General features: G+C 36.4%; 1 protein-coding gene and 1 long non-coding RNA gene across 3 annotated transcripts in view; one reads left to right on the top strand and one right to left on the bottom strand.

Annotated features, from left to right (window-relative positions):
* Positions 1–1,276: 1,276 nt before the first annotated feature.
* Positions 1,277–3,780, bottom strand: LOC128195530 (uncharacterized). Of its 2 annotated transcripts, XR_008247150.1 has the most exons (4): positions 3,374–3,780; positions 3,035–3,275; positions 2,217–2,284; positions 1,277–1,475 (listed from the first exon to the last, which is right to left on the bottom strand). It is a non-coding gene; the product is annotated as an uncharacterized LOC128195530 (long non-coding RNA). The 2 variants fall into 2 exon arrangements; XR_008247149.1 differs by having other exon boundaries at positions 3,035–3,441.
* A 1,449-nt stretch (positions 3,781–5,229) lies between these two features.
* The window catches only part of LOC108327688 (uncharacterized), a 49,530-nt gene continuing 33,022 nt past the window's right edge, over positions 5,230–21,737 (top strand). The window contains exons 1-3 of the mRNA XM_052873488.1: positions 5,230–5,518; positions 5,662–5,716; positions 18,120–21,194. Of these exons, the coding sequence (XP_052729448.1) occupies positions 18,186–21,194 (3,009 nt within the window). The 5' untranslated portion in view covers positions 5,230–5,518; positions 5,662–5,716; positions 18,120–18,185. The remainder of the gene's footprint in view (positions 5,519–5,661; positions 5,717–18,119; positions 21,195–21,737) is intronic.

Here is a 21,737-nt window from a genome sequence, read left to right as displayed (position 1 = left end):
TTCATCATCCACGTATTATCACCACTCAAATCATCCATTCCTGCCACATCATTACTGTCCACTTCCACTTCTTCTTCACTTTCGACCTCAACTTCATCCTCATTCTCAACCTCCACTGCAACCTCATCATCTTCTGCATCCTCATGCTGAACATCCTCATTATACACTGAATCCTCTTTCTCAACCTCCAATGCATTGTCATGCTCAACATCCAACCAATCCTCATTGTCAACATCCAGTAAATCTTCCTTCTGAACCTCCAATCCTTCACTTACATTCTGAACATCCCGTGCATCCTCATTCTCAACATCCATTGCATCCTCATTCTCAACCTCCACTGCACCCTCCACTACGTCTTCCATTCCTTCTTCACCACCCTCAACATGTGCTTCTCCTCCTACACCACTATCCTCACCACTCTCTGCATGACCTTCACATAGCGAAAGAATCTCATTCTCATCATTTTCTAAGATAGTTGCTTCGTCCACCCCATGCACAACATACAGGTTCACTTCCCCCAAATACTTAGCCACATTCATCATGTTCATAGCTCCTTTATCATCATCAACCTTATGTAGAACATGTTGGACACTGTAATATAATTCTTCTACTTGCATGTATCCCATATGGTTAAGTGAACCTTATACTCCAAAATAACACCATTTATCGGGGTCTACGTCCCAATTAATTATCTCTCCCCCTATATAATTAAAGGGGACTTCTTTGATCAAGGTCCCACCATGGTGGACTACTACCCGAAACATGTCATCAGACATCCCTACCCGAACCCTGCAAATGCAAACAGGGGACCACTAATTTCAGTTAAAGTAAGACCTATGGGACCACTATCATGCATCAAAAGAAGACACTACAAGAAAAAATTGAATTACATACAGCCAAAATCCGTATATAAAACTCAAAATCCGTATATAACACTTGGTTACATACGGCTTACATACGGATAAAAATCCATATATAAAACTGGCGTAGTTAAGTTATATACGGTTAAATTCGTATATAACTTATATACGGATAAATCCGTATATAATATCCGTAGATAAGTTATATACAAAATTATCTGTATATAATTTATCTGAAAAATTCATATATAGGTTATATACGGAAAAATCCGTATATAACTTTATGACTTTATAAAAAAAATTAAATAATCCCATTTCTGCATCCAATAATTAGAAGTTTTATATATTTGATAAATGTCTGCCAAATTAACAAAAAATAGTATCAAATTATCAAATAATAATTGATTGTCTTTGTCTTTTACATAGTAGTAAACTAAACTACTTATACAATTGGCTATCGGTGAAAAACTGTCCAGGAATTGCTCCACCAATGTTTGAAGCTCCACCAACTAGCCATTTATCATCAAAGTGGTGGCTATAAACCCCAAACCGAGAATCTTCAACTCTTGTATTGATGAATAATTTAATAGCTAGTGGTAAATCCAATGAAATGACCTATCAAAGAGATAATGAGAAACCAAGTTATAGAAAGAGTCATAATATTATAGTTAAAAATGCAAGGTTTATAAGAAAAATAAAGATAATTTATCTTGTTATAAAAAATGTATAGTAAATTGTAATAAGAAATTAACTCCTAAAAGTGAACAATAATAATTGAATATAAAAAGTAAAGTGTAATAATAAATAATTGAGTTTGATTAGTTGAACATGGATTAGTATAATAATTCTAATAATAAGTCTGAGCAATTTTAAAATTTCAAATAAAATAGAAAAGGTAGCTATAATTGAAAAAGTTTAGGACCAGCACAAACAAAGAGAGCAAGATGATGGGGCATTCAATAGAAGAAAAAGAAAACAGATCAAGAAAGAAAAGCTATAAAATAAAAGAACATGCATCTAAAATGAAAATAAAAATAGAAACATGACGATTGAAATGATTCAATAGCAGTTTTAAAAATACAATCCAACAGAACATTAGCATTAGTGATTAGAAGAAAGGAGCCATACACACTGTTGTAAAAGATAATATCCTCTAAAATATAAAAACATTTTTTATTAACGTATATATCTTAGAAACCTTTACTTTATATCTTAGAAAAAAGATTTAATTTTCTTTCATAATTAAGTGCTTTATATCAAGTAGTCCACATTCCATAATAATTTGGTTGCAAATAACTATGCCCTTTGAGATTGCTACATCGATCTGACCAGAAAAGCCAATAGAAAAAAACGCACCAGTCCAATTTGGAAGCCACATCCAAGGAAAATGTAGATTCAATTGGTGTCATGACCTCCTCAAAAGTCTGCATAATGATGTAGAAATGTTTTCTGTTATAAAATCAAGCCAATATAATAGATATATCTGGGTTAGGATTTATCTTGAAACTGAAACAGAGGATTGTCCTGAAAGAGTGGGTAAATTAACATCCATAGACTTCTATTATTGGGATTGTTACCGTAAAATAATAAAGAGAACCCAGCTAAAGCTCTTCAGAACATGTCCAGTTGCTAAGCAAAGGAACTGGCATGGATGATGAAGCAATGACCATACATACAAATTTAGATTTAAAATTCGAAAAATCATATGATAGTTACTTCTTTGCCAGAAAAACATGTTCCTAACTTAGGCACTCATGATCTACAGCTTTAAAACAGCCAAAATATCATAGATTTAGGGGCATAAATTGTCTCATTGGCACAGTATATTTTCACTTTTCCAAGTATATCAGGAGCAAATTTCACGCCATTCATATATTCTGATGTAGGTAGTCTTTAAAGAAATGACAACCGTCAAATTGTAACATATAGATGGCAAGAGATAAAACTATCATAATGGCTTTCTCCAAGCCAATAGTTGCTATCTTCTTCGTGAGATCTAATGCTCCACTGATAATTGTTGCCTCTTCATTAAAGCAACTTTCATGATCTAAAAAACTACGTACAGGAGCTGAACTAAAATAAAAGAGGGAAAAATTTTTAAAAAAATCAAAATGAAAAACCATTAAATCTCAGAACGATTTGAAATGAAACAAGAACACAAGAAGAATACTCACTTTCTATGTTGATCGTTTAGAATCTCCGCAGCAGATTTTGTCACCACTTCCTGCTTTTGGTTCAAAAACAATCCCAACAACACCTTAAGTCTTCAATCCAGCCTCTTCTTTGGGTTTCAAAAGAGTAGCAGCGCCGAAACGCCATCGGGTGTGATTGATTTTGCAGCCACTTGACGGAAGAGCCTCCGAGGAGATGACCAAAAGAGCGATGCGGACTCGACTCGAACTCCTTCGAAGCTTCCTTGATGAGCAAACACAACGAAATAATGAGACGACCTCCAGATCGAGAGCGAAATGGAGAATAATTGGAGAATGATTGGAAGAAAATGTTATAAAAACCTAAACGAATGAATAGAAGCCCGATTGGGGGAAAACTCCAAAATGGAGGAAGTACCCTAATCTGGACCTAAGAAACCCCAAAAATAGGGAGAAACTTAAAATGAACCAATTAATTGGTTCAAACACAAGATTGATCGGTAAAAAAGTGTTTAAACGACGCAAATAGAGGTTGAATCGGTGGAAATCGAATAACAAACGGCAGAAAGGGTTTTAATCAGTAGAAAAGTGGTTTTAATCGGTTAAAAATGAAGGAAAAGTGAAGAGGAGGATGAAACCCCAAGATTCGGAAGTGGTTCTGTATATGAAAGTGAAAATAGAGAAGGAGAGTGGAGAGTTAAAGTTAGGGTTGCAGAGAGATCTGAGAGTGTAGAGTTAGGGCTTGAGAGAGATTTGAGAGAACACACCTCGAATGAGTGTTTTACCAAACCAACTTCGAATTAATGAAATATAATTTCATTTTTTTTAAAATAATTAATTTCCATAAGACAACACTTGCTTTTACTTATGTACGGATTATAACACTTACATATGAACGTTATTCACAGAAAACTCTCCCGCCACCACGCACGAAAAGTACATACGGATTTTATATATGGATATATCCGTATATAAAATCCGTATGTAAAATCCGTATATAACTCCTTTTGTGGGATCCGTATATAACATCTATATGTAATATTCATGTTATATACGAATCAAAATTCATATGTAATTATCGGTGGATAATAACCATTTTTCTTGTAGTGAGACAACTTTTCACACAAAACAATTTGACCCATAGTTAAACCCCCTCAAACGCGACAACAATGAAAACATTTTCGAAAAACCTCTAACCTGATTTGATTTGCAGAATTCGATTTCCTCTGCAGATTTCACCTTCAAGATCACCCAAATTTGATTTGCAGGTCCTCCAAAATGCTTATCCCCAAATCGCGATTTCAAAATACCCAAACCAAACCCTAACACTCAGAATTTTAATCTCACTGCCTACTGCCACGTTCTCAGTTAATGGAAAACTGTCACTGCCACGTTACGAGGGTAAAAAGCCACGTTGCACACATCAGTTCATGCTGGCAGCAGGATCGTTAAATATTTAACGCCGTGACCAAAAAGGATTAACTTGGACACTTTTTTCACAACGTGGGACCACATTGAACTTTTTGAAAAAGGTAGGACGAAAGTGAACATTTTCCTTAAAAAGAGGGACAAAAACAGGTATTAAGCCTAGTTATTACTCACCCGAATGGAAGGATGAACGGTCGAGTAGAACGTCGCGCAATGAGTGTTTATGCAAGTTGTCCGACAATGCTATCAGAGGAGTAAAAATGATTGAAAAAACACCAAGTGGTTAGATTGATGACGGCGTGCTCTCGGGACTGCCCGGTTCGTATGGTACACACTTTTTTATTGTTTGATAAATTGAATATATCTTTTTATTATTTCATAAATTAAATATATTTTTTTTATTCTTTCAACAAGGTGATGATTCAAATGAGTCCAAGTCTCTTTGATGATGCTTGGCATGATATTAATAAAAGAAAGTGGTGGAAATGTAAAGGGATATATATGACCTACTATTTTGTCGGTAGCACTTTGTATAATATATACTTGTCCAAATACGTCTGAATGATAGTGATAATAAATAGAGATGGCCAATAGATTCAAAGAATACAAATACAATAATTGCGTCTACAGCTATTGCCACCTAATTGTGGTTAGGAATAATAAAATATTAAATTTTAAGTATTAATTAAAATAGCATGAAGACGAAAGTTAATAATTAAGAATTTACATAAACAAAGTTGGAACCGTTCTCTCTTTCTCAGAAAGAAGCCTTTTTCGTTTTTTCTGTTTATTTTTGTAATATGTTTCTAAATTTATAAAACAACTTGCAATATGTTTCGAAAGTCAACAACACAACTTTTCTATATCAGAAGAACAACAAATGAGAAGGAGTCACATGCAACTAACCATATATTCATCTTTATTTATTCCTCGTAGAACGACACCAACACTCTCTTTCTTCTCCTAAAATCTGATTTACATCTTCAACTGTGTGTTTGAAAGAACCATACTCTTCAAACTACCAACTTTCATCCTCTCCAGAAACTGATTTTCTTAGATCAGCTCAGTGCAACACAATCTGTAAGTCTTCTTCTATTCTCAACACACTTTTGAGTTCACACATCTCCTTTTCTTTCTTTTTCATTATTAACTTCTTCAACTTTTCTTAATTACAAGGCTTTCTGAATTATTCAACCAAACTCTACAACATCTTTTTTCTCCAGGAAACCCTGTAAAAGACTCAGATGCATTAAGTCAGAACTGTCAAATTCATACAAGGTAAAACATTATCATATAAACCTCTCTCTCTATATATCTAAAGTCATGTATCTACAGCTACAGTGACTGACTTGCAGTACAGTTTTTTCTTTCATTTTTCTATTTTTTTTATTATTTATGTTCATTATTCTTTCTTGTTTAAGAATAAATATTTGGAAGAATAGGAACAAGAAAGGCATGGAATTTGTTTAAAATTGTTATATTTGTGTGTTCTTTTTATTTGTTTGTGATGCATCCTTTGATACTCTCAAATATGAATATGTTGTTGAAATCATAAATAAATTATTTAAATTTTATATGTAGAAAAGCACATTATGATAAAAAAAAATTTAAACAGACAACTATTAATAAAAAGAAAGTAAGTAGAAAGACTTCATGAATTCACACAACATCATTGACTTTAGACAGCCACCAACCCAACCCCACAATTATTTCAATTATTATTTTCTTTGCGCTAAGAGACATTGGCCCAACACTCCCACAATTTATCAACACTTATTGAGTGTTTTTATTTTTATTTTTATTTTTATAAAGGATTAGAATTTTTTAAAATTTTCTTTCGGGATATTACATTTCTGGGTATATGATCTAATATGAAATCTTACATTTCAGGTTATATGATCTAATATGAAATCAAGCACGAGAGAAAACCCAATTAAGGTTATGACAAGTACTTTTAATTTTTTTGTTAATATTAATATTTTTATTTATTATAATAAAATAAATAATTAATATAATACTATAAAAATAAAAGTTAAAAATTAAATTTTCAATATTAGATACCACAAATTGTTTATTTCGATTTATTCATATTATACAATTGATATGATTTACAAATCATAATTCATAAAAGTTATTAGTCTTTGTTGTAACTATCATTTTAGGACAGGTAATAAAAGCTGTGAACAACAAACAAATGAGAAGGAACCACAGGCAATTAACCAACACTCTCTTCTGTTAAAATCTGATTCACATCTTCAACTCTGTGTTACAAAGGAACCTATTCTTCAAAAACTGATTTTCTTATATTACTTCAGTGCAACACAATCCGTAAGCCTCTAGTTGCTTCAAAGGAGAGTGATCCTTCCATTTAAAATATTTTTATTATTTTAAATGATAATTTTAATTTTATTTTAAGATCATATATATATATATATATATATATATATATATATATTATATTAACAACAAAAATAACAATTATTACACATTCTTTATTAACATAAAATATGGCTTTTATACAGCAAAGACGTGAAGATTCAATTTTTTTCACAAACAAATCTCCCATCTTGTCTTTGTAATCAATAATTTGTACTAGTTAAAGTAATTATATTTGTTTTTGTCTACGTTCAAACAAGTAAATACTAAAGTATGTCATAATAATAATTTTTCTAAACTTGCAAATATTTATGAGGAGTAACAATAATAAAATAGCAACAATAATTATAAAAGAACACTAATATTTTTAACATGAGAAAACTTTCGTGAGAAGTAAAAACTCACGGACACAAACCAATTAATCATACTTCATTAAGATCAATACACCAGAGCAATAATGTTCTGAAATATTAATAACAAAAATAGATAAACAAAAAAAAGAAGCAACTGTAAGAGACAAATTTCCCTACTCAGAAATTTTAAATTGACGATCTCAACGGTCAAACTAATAAACTATATGTCACCAACGTGCTACAAAAATTTCAGTGTAATTTAATGGTGAATGAAGCAACAATCACAATTTTATAAAACGAGATTAGGTGAAATTGTTAACAAATTTTATCTATCTTTTTTTCTTACAAAGACTACAACTTTTTCATGCTCTCTTCACCTAAAAGACCTCTCTCCTCTTTGATTAAGTGAGAGAAAACGAGTATAACTAAGTTGGACTTTTCATACCCAATTGGAATCCAACCTAACAAAAAAATACCCTATCACCAAATTTAAAAATAATGAATGTATGGATAAACAAATGATAAAGAACTAATTGAGTTTTAAAATTTAAATAAAAATTATATAATTTTATATCAAATTTGTATTGAATCTTGTATTTATTTATATTTTTTTAGTTAAAAATATTGTGTTAAAAGTTTTATTACTTATATAACTTATTAAAGAAACCTAATTACCTAAGATAAAAATAGACCAAAAATTAGAAATAGAATAAAAGATCAAAATGTATCTCGTAATATACTAATATTTACACTCAAAGTTTACTTACTTTGTAATTTAATAACAAAAATATAAATATAAAGACTATGTGAACCCCTAATTAAGCACAATAAAATAAATTATGTCTATGTTATAAGGTGACGTCAATAACCCTTACATACTAGGTTTTATTTTTTAAATAAAAGCCAAAAAAAAAAAACACTCAAAACACAGCTAAAAAATCTTAATTTACAATAATAGACACTAATAGGAATGACAATAGATTGGACTGGACACACATCCTACATGCAAAGATAAATCCAACTAGTTTCTTGTCTCCTTGTGTAAGGAATTGTAATAAATAAAAAAAAAAAAAAAAAAAAAAAAAAAGACAAGGGAGGAAGCAACGAGCGCTGCCACAAGGGACAGCAAACGTTGCTTCCCCTTAAAAACAAAAAGAAAAGAAAACAAGAAAGGAAAGAGAAGAAGAAGGGGAGAGAAGGGGAGGCAGCTGGGAGGATAAAAGAAGGGTCGGGATTCAGTTTTGGGAAGGGATTCCTTGCTGCAAAAACTGAGAGAAAGGTGAGGTGAGCTGCTACTTTGGTGGTGCAGTTGGAAGAGTTGCTGGAAATTCTGGGAGAGAAGAAGAGGAGAAATTTTGGAGCTGGAAGTGATTCAAGGAGATCTTCAAGAGGTAAGGGGAGCTAGATCTTTTCTTTGATTGATGATATATGTTGTGTATGATGAAAATCTAGAAGTTTTGGAGATAAAAATGGAGGTTTTTGGGTCTCTGGTTTCGCTTCTGGGTTTCTGCAAAATTCTGAAATTCTGCAGGCACGTTCGTCCATTTTGGTTTCAAATTCGACGTTCGTCCAAATTATCGAGCGATCGTCCAATTTGGTTTCAAAATTGGACGTTCGTTCAAGTTCCTCGACCAATTTATGAACGTGCGGTTATTTTCTGAACGTTCGCCCTTAGTAGCCAAATTCTGAACGTTCGGTTGTTGTTCTGAACGTTCGCCCTTGATCAATTGGACGTTCGTCCTAAATGGCTCGACCAATTAGTGGTCGGCCAAGATATATGCGCGTTCGTCCAAAACGGCACGACCAGTGGTCGGCCAAATTATGCTGAGCGTTCGTCCAACTGCGCGTTCGTCCAAAGTGAAAGTTCGTTCGCGTTCGTCCAGAAGTGTTCATCCGTGTTCCTCAACGTTCGTTCAGACCACGAGCGTTCGTCCAGACTGCTTAGAAGTGAGCGTTCGTCCGAACGGTTCAACAGTGAACGTTCGTTCATAGACCGTGGTGAACAGGGTTCGCCCGTTTAGTGTCCAGTTTGAGCGTTCGTCCAGTGAGCGTTCGTCCGCGTGCTTCCAGTGAGCGTTCGTTCACTGTTCCCAGTGAACAGTGCTCGTACGTTTTGATATTTTGAAAAGGTTGGATTTTAAATTATTTTCTCATGAATTGGATTACATGTAATGTTTGGAAATTGTATATGGTGAAATGGATTATGTGAATTTATGAGTTGTGTTGATTTACTGTAATATATGGGGATATCTGGTATTTGTGAGTAACAGTATAATTCACAGACGTAATTCCATGATCCTCGAGGAGAGGATACATGGTGGTGTTTGGGGGTTGTATAGAATGATTACATGGTAGCTCAGTTTTGGGGGTCATCCTGACGCTCCAATGGTCTTTCTTCTCATGTAGAGAGGATTGAACCATGTGGTGAGGAGTAGCAGGAGGTCCTAGTCTTGGGTGCTTCCACATGACCCAAGGTGAGTGATAACGGATTAACCTCGTGATTGTGGCCGGGCGGGAGTGCCCCAAAAGTTTCACCAGGCGGTAGTGCCAGGGCGGTAGTGCCCAAGTTTCATAAAGCCACCACGGGTGCAAGACCCGCCATAGCTCGGTAATCATTCTAGTCCGGACGAGTCGGGTATAAAGTAACAAGTCTTGTGATGTCAGTTTACCATGTTTGGATGAATGTTTACATGTAATGGAAGTATGTGAAATATGGATCAATGAGTATGCTTTAATTGTTATTTTATATGAACCTATGAATGATTTCATAAATTAATTGTGCTAGGAGATAACATGCTTTTTATATCTAGCTCACCCTTGCATTGTTTGTGTTGTGTGCCAATTTGGATATGTTATTCGGCGATGATCATCCACTTGGATGGGAGCAGATGGCGGGGAGGATACCTTGGGAGCAGCTCTTGATGGAGACGGCAGTGCTGCAACCTAGCATTACTAATTCTTATTTCGTGAACTCGTTTAATTACATTTGTATGTATTTTAAGTTTTAAATTTTCCGTGATTTCCATGGGAGATTCCAATAATTGTATTGTCAATTTATGCACTATTCTGAGGATAATTGTAATCCTTAAATTACTCTTGACTGCTTTCCTATATTATGCATGATGACGTCTTTATTATATATGCATGATGTATATATTTGGGGACGTTACATTTATGGTATCAGAGCAGTTTCTGTCCTTAGAGGATCCTGTAGGGTATATGTGTGCCATGCTTGTGCTCTGTACTCTTAGCCTTGTGGGATGGTTGTCATCGTTTCCTTGGGTTGGACTAATGGTGTTTTCTCTGTATGAGCAGAAAATGGCATCTAGATCACCTTCTCCTCCTCCTTATCAACCGGAGTCCTATGAGAACACCACAAGACATGAGGCTGTACTTGAGGCTATGCAACTTCAGAATACTGCATTGGTGGAACAAAACACCATCGCTCTTCAAAACCTTGAAGCTGCAAGAGTGTCAGCTGAAGACACTCAGAAGTTCCTTAGGGAAATGATGGTTAATGGAAGACCTTCTCCTGGTGCTTCTTCCTCTGTTGCCGTTCCAGTTCAGGAATGGAGTTTGGAGAGTTTTCTCCAACATCATCCCGCCAAGTTTAGTGGCAAGTGCAGTCCTGATGAAGCCGATCATTGGTTCCAAGATATGGAACGAATCTACGAAGCCAAAGGGTGTTCGGATGAGAAAAAGCTGGCCTACACCCAGTACTTGCTGACAGGAGAAGCTGGACATTGGTGGAACAGCGTGAAGGCTATCTTGGAGAGGAACAGGACCCCTATCACTTGGGAGTTGTTCAGAACTAAATTCTACACTGAATATTTTCCAGATAGTGTCAGGTTTGCTAAAGAGGTAGAGTTTCTGGAGTTGACTCAGGGCAACAGATTAGTATCGGAGTATGCAAATCGTTTTAAACACTTGCTTCGCTTCAACACTATGTCAATAGATGAAGAATGGCAGTGTCGCAAGTTTGAGAATGGCTTGAGGAAGGATATAAAGTTACTGGTGAAAGGATTGCGCATCAAAGAATTCTCCGCTTTGGTAGAGATGGCCCGTGATATGGAAAAGACTAAAGGAGAACCAGAAGGACCTCAGAGACAACAAAGCCAACCACTTAGGGTTGGTGGACCTGTGATATCCCGGGGAGACTCCAGTTCTAGAAGGACTCCTTTCTCTAGACCTCCTTCCTTCAGGTCTAGGAGTTCTTCCTCGCAGTCATCGGGGCAATCCAGCTTTGCCAGTTCCGTTAGATGCTTCAAGTGTGGTGGACCACACTTCCAGAGTTCTTGCCCTCAGTTAGAAGGGTACAGGAGGTGTAACATCTGCAGGCAAGAGGGACACTATGCCAGAGACTGTCCTACTACTAGGAGGGTAGGACCACAGCCACGCCAAGCTGGCACATCTATTCAGAGGGGTGGACACAGACCTCAGGCAACCGGGAGGGTTTATGCGTTGACTGGGGCTGAGGCAACCAGTGCAGGTAATTTAATTGTCAGCAGTTGTTTGTTATTTGGAGCTTCGTGTGTGACGTTGTTTGACTCGGGGGCGACACATTCTTTTGTGTCTAAGGCTTGTGTGGAGAGGCTTGGTTTAGTTGTCAGAGAGCTTCCGTGTGATCTGGTGGTGTCTACACCAACAGCTGGGTTAGTTAGAACATCTGATGTGTGCTCCAGATGTCCTATTGAGGTAGAGGGGCGCAGGTTCAGAGTGAACCTTATTTGCTTACCTCTGCAGGGGCTAGAGGTAATTCTGGGAATGGATTGGTTAGCAGCCAATCGTATTCTTTTAGATTGCAGTGGTAAGAAGTTAATATTTCCCAAAGAAGATCAAGACTTGTCGTTATCTCTTGGCGCATTGAAGCAAGACATCTTCGAGGGTGCCAGTTGTTTCCTAATCATGTTCCATAAGGATGGGACTCCCAATGTAAACTTTTCAGCTCTTGTGAACCAGAGTGTAGACCTTCTGGTTGTGAATGACTTCATGGATGTTTTCCCTGAAGAAGTTCCTGGTTTACCTCCTCCACGAGAAGTGGAGTTCTCTATTGATCTGGTCGCGGGAGCAGGACCAGTATCCATGGCTCCTTATCGGATGGCTCCAGCTGAGCTGGCTGAGTTGAAGAAGCAGATTGAAGAGTTGTTAGAGAAACAATTTATCCGGCCGAGTGCTTCGCCGTGGGGTGCGTCAGTGTTGCTAGTAAAGAAGAAGGATGGTAGCTCAAGGTTGTGCGTTGACTATCGACAGCTGAATAGGTTGACGATCAAGAACAAGTATCCATTGCCAAGGATTGATGATCTGATGGATCAATTACATGGAGCTACAGTATTTTCCAAGATTGATTTGAGGTCGGGTTACCATCAAATTTTAGTAAAGGCCGATGATGTGCAGAAGACGGCATTCAGGTCCAGGTATGGCCACTATGAGTATGTAGTTATGCCTTTTGGTGTGACTAATGCTCCAGCTATATTCATGGACTATATGAATCGAATTTTCAGACCCTTCTTGGACAAGTTTGTGGTGGTGTTTATAGATGACATACTTGTCTATTCTAAAACTCGGGAAGAACATGAAGATCATCTTAGGGCAGTACTTGAAGTGCTGAGAAAAAAAAGATTGTATGCCAAGCTGTCCAAGTGTGAGTTTTGGATGAAAGAAGTTCCTTTTCTTGGGCATGTGATTTCAGCTGGAGGAATTGCTGTTGATCCAACTAAGGTGCAAGCAGTACTTCAGTGGGAGAGACCTAAGACTGTTACAGAAGTCAGGAGCTTTGTGGGTCTAGCGGGCTACTATCGGCGTTTTATTGAAAGCTTTTCACGGATTGTGGCGCCGTTGACACAACTGACTAAGAAGGATCAACCTTTTGTTTGGACAGACCGTTGTGAGACTAGCTTCCAAGAGCTAAAGAACAGGTTGACTAGTGCACCAGTTTTGGTCATCCCTGACACGGGTAAACCTTTTGAAGTTTTTTGTGATGCCTCTCATCAGGGATTAGGATGTGTACTGATGCAGGAGAAAAAGGTAGTGGCGTATGCATCAAGACAACTCAAGGTTCATGAGAAGAATTACCCCACTCATGACTTGGAGTTAGCAGCTGTGGTATTTGCTTTGAAGATTTGGAGACACTACCTGTATGGCGCGAAATTTCAGGTGTTTAGTGATCATAAGAGTCTAAAATACCTCTTTGATCAGAAGGAGCTTAATATGAGGCAAAGGCGATGGATGGAGTTTCTTAAAGATTATGACTTTGATCTCCTTTATCACCCTGGGAAGGCAAATGTAGTGGCGGATGCATTGAGCAGAAAGGCAGTACATATTTCCTCCTTGATGATCAGAGAATTAGAACTGGTAACAAGCTTCAGAGATTTGAGGCTGCAAGTAGAATTTGAAGATGACAGCATCAGATGCAGTAATTTGGTGGTATCCAATGACTTGTTGAAGCATGTTAAAGAAGAGCAGTCAAAGGATATTGAACTACAGACGTCAGCTAGCTTGATTGGAACTGATCAAGGTAAAGATTTTGCCTTGGGGGTCGACGGTATTTTGAGATTCAAAGGTAGGGTCTGTATCCCTAGAAATTCCGAAATGAAAAGGTTAATCCTTGAGGAGGGTCACAAAAGCCGTTTTAGCATGCATCCAGGCATGACAAAGATGTACCAAGACCTCAAGAAGTTCTTCTGGTGGTCGGGTATGAAGAGGGACGTAGCACAGTTTTCGGCTTCTTGCTTGACTTGTCAAAAGGCAAAAGTGGAACATCAAAGACCTGGAGGTTTGTTGCAACCGTTAGAGATTCCTGAGTGGAAGTGGGATAGTATCGCGATGGACTTCGTTACCCATTTGCCACGCACTATTCGAAAACATGACGCAATATGGGTAATAGTGGACCGATTGACCAAGAGTGCTCATTTCTTGGCAATTGATTTGAGAATGTCTATGGCAAAGTTGGCGCAACTATATGTTAAGGAGATAGTAAGGTTGCATGGAGTGCCTTCGAGTATTGTGTCAGATAGAGACCCGAGGTTCACATCCAGGTTTTGGCAAACCCTTCAGAGTGAAATGGGAAGCAGACTACAGATGAGCTCGGCCTATCATCCCCAAACGGATGGACAGTCTGAGCGGACGATCCAATCGCTTGAAGATTTGTTGAGGACTTGTATTTTGGATCACCTAGGAGTATGGGATGAGATATTACCACTGGTTGAGTTCACTTATAATAACAGTTATCATGCCAGTATTGGTATGGCTCCATTTGAAGCCCTGTATGGAAGACGCTGCAGAACACCTCTCTGCTGGTTTCAGGATGGAGAAGCAATTTTGACAGGACCAGAAATAGTTCAGCAGACTACAGAGAAGGTAAAACTTATACAAGAAAGGATGCGAGCATCACAGAATAGGCAGAAGTCCTATGCTGATCGGAGGCGCCGGCCGTTAGAATTTGCAGTTGGGGATCATGTATTCCTCCGAGTGACTCCTACTACCGGAGTAGGAAGAGCTATTCGTGCTAGGAAACTGTCTCCTAGATATCTTGGTCCTTACCAGATCCTACGACGTATAGGACCAGTAGCATATGAGATGGCTATGCCACCTCAGTTAGCAAACTTGCATCCAGTATTCCATGTATCTCAACTGAGAAAATACATGTCTGATCCTTCTCATGTGCTTGAAGTGGACGATGTACAAGTCAGAGAAGATTTGTCAATTGAGGTGCGACCAATAAGAATTGAGGAGAGTCAAAACAAGCAACTTAGAGGAAGAACTGTTAGACTTGTAAAAGTTATCTGGAACAGTGAAATGGGCGACTCTACTTGGGAGCTAGAGGAAGAGATGAGAGAAACTTATCCCTACTTGTTTCGATAAGCCAAATTTTCGAGGACGAAAATTTTTGTTGTTGGGGAGAATGTAAGGAATTGTAATAAATAAATAAATAAAAAAAAAAAAAAAAAAGACAAGGGAGGAAGCAACGAGCGCTGCCACAAGGGACAGCAAACGTTGCTTCCCCTTAAAAACAAAAAGAAAAGAAAACAAGAAAGGAAAGAGAAGAAGAAGGGGAGAGAAGGGGAGGCAGCTGGGAGGATAAAAGAAGGGTCGGGATTCAGTTTTGGGAAGGGATTCCTTGCTGCAAAAACTGAGAGAAAGGTGAGGTGAGCTGCTACTTTGGTGGTGCAGTTGGAAGAGTTGCTGGAAATTCTGGGAGAGAAGAAGAGGAGAAATTTTGGAGCTGGAAGTGATTCAAGGAGATCTTCAAGAGGTAAGGGGAGCTAGATCTTTTCTTTGATTGATGATATATGTTGTGTATGATGAAAATCTAGAAGTTTTGGAGATAAAAATGGAGGTTTTTGGGTCTCTGGTTTCGCTTCTGGGTTTCTGCAAAATTCTGAAATTCTGCAGGCACGTTCGTCCAATTTGGTTTCAAATTCGACGTTCGTCCAAATTATCGAGCGATCGTCCAATTTGGTTTCAAAATTGGACGTTCGTTCAAGTTCCTCGACCAATTTATGAACGTGCGGTTATTTTCTGAACGTTCGCCCTTAGTAGCCAAATTCTGAACGTTCGGTTGTTGTTCTGAACGTTCGCCCTTGATCAATTGGACGTTCGTCCTAAATGGCTCGACCAATTAGTGGTCGGCCAAGATATATGCGCGTTCGTCCAAAACGGCACGACCAGTGGTCGGCCAAATTATGCTGAGCGTTCGTCCAACTGCGCGTTCGTCCAAAGTGAAAGTTCGTTCGCGTTCGTCCAGAAGTGTTCATCCGTGTTCCTCAACGTTCGTTCAGACCACGAGCGTTCGTCCAGACTGCTTAGAAGTGAGCGTTCGTCCGAACGGTTCAACAGTGAACGTTCGTTCATAGACCGTGGTGAACAGGGTTCGCCCGTTTAGTGTCCAGTTTGAGCGTTCGTCCAGTGAGCGTTCGTCCGCGTGCTTCCAGTGAGCGTTCGTTCACTGTTCCCAGTGAACAGTGCTCGTACGTTTTGATATTTTGAAAAGGTTGGATTTTAAATTATTTTCTCATGAATTGGATTACATGTAATGTTTGGAAATTGTATATGGTGAAATGGATTATGTGAATTTATGAGTTGTGTTGATTTACTGTAATATATGGGGATATCTGGTATTTGTGAGTAACAGTATAATTCACAGACGTAATTCCATGATCCTCGAGGAGAGGATACATGGTGGTGTTTGGGGGTTGTATAGAATGATTACATGGTAGCTCAGTTTTGGGGGTCATCCTGACGCTCCAATGGTCTTTCTTCTCATGTAGAGAGGATTGAACCATGTGGTGAGGAGTAGCAGGAGGTCCTAGTCTTGGGTGCTTCCACATGACCCAAGGTGAGTGATAACGGATTAACCTCGTGATTGTGGCCGGGCGGGAGTGCCCCAAAAGTTTCACCAGGCGGTAGTGCCAGGGCGGTAGTGCCCAAGTTTCATAAAGCCACCACGGGTGCAAGACCCGCCATAGCTCGGTAATCATTCTAGTCCGGACGAGTCGGGTATAAAGTAACAAGTCTTGTGATGTCAGTTTACCATGTTTGGATGAATGTTTACATGTAATGGAAGTATGTGAAATATGGATCAATGAGTATGCTTTAATTGTTATTTTATATGAACCTATGAATGATTTCATAAATTAATTGTGCTAGGAGATAACATGCTTTTTATATCTAGCTCACCCTTGCATTGTTTGTGTTGTGTGCCAATTTGGATATGTTATTCGGCGATGATCATCCACTTGGATGGGAGCAGATGGCGGGGAGGATACCTTGGGAGCAGCTCTTGATGGAGACGGCAGTGCTGCAACCTAGCATTACTAATTCTTATTTCGTGAACTCGTTTAATTACATTTGTATGTATTTTAAGTTTTAAATTTTCCGTGATTTCCATGGGAGATTCCAATAATTGTATTGTCAATTTATGCACTATTCTGAGGATAATTGTAATCCTTAAATTACTCTTGACTGCTTTCCTATATTATGCATGATGACGTCTTTATTATATATGCATGATGTATATATTTGGGGACGTTACACCTTGTCAAGATATCTTTTTTGAAAAAAAAAATATAAATTTTTAACATAAAATCTAAATAAAAAATATATAATATAATATAAATTAAATTAAATATAAAAAATTTAATTTTAATCAAATTTAACCTAACAAAATATAAATTAAATTTTAATTTTAATTAAATTTAATTTAATAAAATATAAATAAATTTTAATTATCTTTTTTGCAAATACCAAATATTAGTAGGTATAAGTAATATAATACCTACACTCAAATAATTTATAGATGGATATTAAAATGATTGTCATCAGTTATATGTGAGTAAAACTATTCTTCACGAATTTTATCTACATATAGTTTATAACACAATATTTTTGTCATTATTTCTAGATACCACTCGATGATTATTTCTAGATACCACTCGATGAAGAATAGAATAAAAAAAAAAGTGGATTCTGTGTTTTCTTGCTTGTGTGGAATTTTGAAATATTTTTAAGATTTTCTCTATTTTAACATCTTTCACTAGTAAAAAAAACAAGTTCAAAAAAAATACCAAATTATCAACGGAAAGAGAGGGATTCGAACCCTCAGTACAAGAATTTGTACAACGGATTAGCAATCCGACGTTATAGTCCACTTAGCCATCTCTCCCCAATTGAAAAAAAAAAAAGAATTACTTTGTTTATGTTATATCACATAAACAAGAAGAAAAAAAAGGGAGCTTAAAAAAAAAGAGACTTGCTTTTTTTTATTATTATATATCTATTTTAGTTTTCTATGCAAGTGACATTGGAAATAATAGACGCCACTCCACCTAGAAATGTGACTATAAATGTAACTTGTTCATTTTTCATTAACGACCTTATGATGCCCTTTTAATGTTGTGTTTATTTATAAATTATTTTAATATTTATAAATGAAATTTTACATTTGTATTATTTAGGAGAAAAAGGACTAATCGTAGTAATAAGCAAACAATTAAGACGAAAACGACCATTATCAAGGGACCATGGATCCAATTGTCTCTACAGCTACAGAAAGTGCACTTAATATTACAGTAAGTGTGGTCAAACGACAAGTGGGTTACTTTTTTAATTACAAAGACAAATTTAAAGAGTTGGAATCTTACATTGAGAAGTTGGAACATAACAAGGAGAGACTACAACATCAAGTTGATAGTGCACTAAGGAGTGGAGAAGAAATTGAAAATGACGTTCAACATTGCTTAGCGCTCATTGATGAGAAGATAAAAGAATATAAAAGTTATATTAATGATGAATGTCATGCAAAGACAATTTGCTCAATTGGTTTCTTTCCAAATAATTTCCGACTGAGGTATCAACTGGGTAGAAAGGCTACAAAGATAGTTGAGGAAATCATAGGAGATGAGCTTTGGAAAACTTCTTTTGACAATGTTTCGTACCAAGAATTTCCATCCATTGATGCTACTTTTTCAAACAATGGTTATGAAAGTTTTGCATCAAGAAATAAAACTATGGAGATGATCATGAAAGCACTGCAAGACTCTAGAGTTGGTATGATTGGAGTTTATGGGCCTGGTGGTGTGGGTAAGACCACTTTAGTCAAAGAAATTGCAAAGAAAGCTCGAGAAAAGAAGTTGTTCAAGATAGTCATCATAGCAAATATTACAGAAAATCCTGACTTCAAAAAAATTCAAGAGCAAATTGCTGGCATACTAGGAATGAAATTGGAAGGGGAAAGTGAGATTGCAATAATAGATCGTATTCGAAAGAGGTTAAAGAATGAAAAGCAGAACACCCTTATTATCCTTGATGATCTTTGGGGTGGATTGGACTTTAATAAACTTGGGATTCCATGTAATAATGATGCAAGCCAACAAGAAGTCAATGACATGTCTGATTTTGGTTCCAACAATGACATATCTGATTTTGGTTATAATAAGACAAAAATGAAAGAGTTGTCAAAAGTTGATTTGGATAAGATGAAAAGGGAAAAGTTGTCTAACGATTATAGAGGAGGCAAAATTCTTCTAACATCTAGATATAAACAAGTATTATGTAATGAAATGGATGTGCAAGAAAGCTCAATTTTTCCGGTAGGAGTCCTTGATGAAAAGGAATCGGAGACTTTGCTTAAGAAAGTTGCTGGCGTGAAAAATTCTGAGTTTGATAGGAATGCTATTGAAATTGCCAAATGGAGCGCTGGGTTTCCAATAGCCTTAGTTTCCATAGGAAGGACACTAAAGAATAAAAGCTTATCCACATGGGAAGATGTCTGTCAACAAATTAAAAGACAAAATTTTACATCAGAATGGGGATTTACTGACTTCTCGATAAAGTTGAGCTATGATCATCTAAAAAATGAGGAGCTTAAGTGTATTTTCTTACAGTGTGCAAGAATGGGAAATGATGCTTTGATTATGGACTTGGTGAAATTCTGTGTTGGTTTGAAGTTACTTCCAGGCGTCCACACATTTACAGATGCGAAGAGAAGAATAAAGGAGATGATACAAGAGCTAGAAGAATGGAGTTTGTTGGTGAAAAGTTATTCTATTGACCGCTTCAACATGCATGACATTGTGCGAGATGTTGCTCTTTCAATATCATCCAAGGAAAAACATGTGCTTTATATGAAAAATGCAATACTTGATGAGTGGCCTCACGAAAATGACTTTGAAAGGTACTCTGCCATTTTTGTACACTTCTGTGACATCAATGATGAGCTTCCTGAGAGTATACATTGTCCTCGACTTGAAGTCTTACATATTGACAATAAAAATGAATCTTTTGAAATACCAGATGAATTTTTTAAATCTATGGTTCGACTCAGAGTGTTGATACTGACTGGTATTAATTTATCTTGCTTACCTTCATCAATTAAATGCCTAAAAAAGTTGAGAATGCTTTGTTTGGAGCAATGCACTTTAGGAGAGAACCTATCAATCATTGGTGAGTTGAAGAATTTAAGAATCCTTACTTTTTCAGGATCTAATATAGAAAATTTGCCTCTTGAACTTGGGCAATTGGATAAGCTTCAATTTCTTGACATAAGCAATTGCCTAAAACTAAGACAAATAACTTCCAATATCATACCGAGGATGGCCATTTTAGAGGAGTTTTATATCAGAGACAACTTGATTATATGGGAGGCTGAAGAGAATATGAAAAGTGAAAGTGCTAGTCTCTCTGAGTTGAGGCGCTTGAATCAATTACAAAATCTTGACATACACATCCACAGTTCTTCACATTTTCCGCAGAATTTGTTTTTTGACAGGTTGAATAGTTACAAGATTGTCATTGGTGAATTCAACTTGTTTAACTTGCTTAAAGTGGGAGAATTCAAAGTCCCTGACAAGTATGAGGAGGTGAAATTTTTGGCATTAAACCTGAAAGAAGGTATCGATATTCATTCTGAAAAATGGATTAAAATGTTGTTCAAAAGTGTTGAATGTTTGTTGTTGGGAGAACTCAATGATGTTGAAGATATTTTCTATGAATTAAATGTTGAAGGATTTCCAAATTTGAAACATTTATCCATTGTAAACAATTTTGGCATTAAGTATATTATCAATCCAAGGGAGCGGTTTCACTCTTTAGTCGCTTTTCCAAAATTAGAGTCCATGTGGCTTTACAAATTGGATAATTTGGAAATAATATGTGACAATCAGCTTGTAGAGACCTCTTTCCGCAATTTAAAGGTCATCAAGATTCAAACATGCATTAAATTGGTAAACCTTTTCCTATTTTGCATGGTTAGACTCCTCACTAAGCTTGAAACAATGCAAGTGTGTGACTGTGATTCTTTGAAGGAGATAGTTTCAAAAGAAAGACAAACTCAAACTATGAGTGATGAGATGATTGAGTTTCCCAAGTTACGACAATTAACATTAAAGTCTTTACCAACATTTATTTGTTTATATGTCGTTGATGAGATGCTTGGTAGTGTACCATTGCTGCAAGGCCACGAGAACACAAATATTGTTACTAACGCTGAGCATGGGGTCACCAATTCTTGCCTTCCACTCTTCAATGAAAAGGTTCGTAAAACCTTATCATAATTAATTACATGTGTAATGTTTAATTTGTATGTTGTTATTGCCTTTAAAGAAGCATAAAAACACTATTCATTTAATTTCTTTTCATGTTAGAATATTAGGATAGATTGAGGAGTTTTGTGGGATGAATAGTAATTTAGTAAATATATATTATAGAAGGAAACTTCAGAGATGATGAGGAATGTGGAATAGTTTTGAATAAGGTAACAATTGCTCTAATGGAAAGAAACTGTATTGAGTTTATGAACTTGTGTACAATGAAAGATATATATGTATGTGATATATAAAATTATAAATCATTATAAGCCTCAATTTATAGAGAGAGACTTATAATGATTTATAATTTTTCAGAACTTTTCTATAATAGGTTCTTAGAAAAAAAGAATATTTAACTTATTTGTTCAGATTTCTCTGGTAATGTGTGTGCATATAAATATATATATATATATACCGAGAGAGGAGGAGAGTGGGAAGGAGGTGTGTGCATATAAACATATTTGAAACCATGCATCTTGAACTTATTTG

Source organism: Vigna angularis, chromosome 2, assembly GCF_016808095.1.
Source record: "Vigna angularis cultivar LongXiaoDou No.4 chromosome 2, ASM1680809v1, whole genome shotgun sequence".
Taxonomy (NCBI): domain Eukaryota; kingdom Viridiplantae; phylum Streptophyta; class Magnoliopsida; order Fabales; family Fabaceae; genus Vigna; species Vigna angularis.
This window is presented reverse-complemented; position numbering and strand designations above follow the sequence as displayed.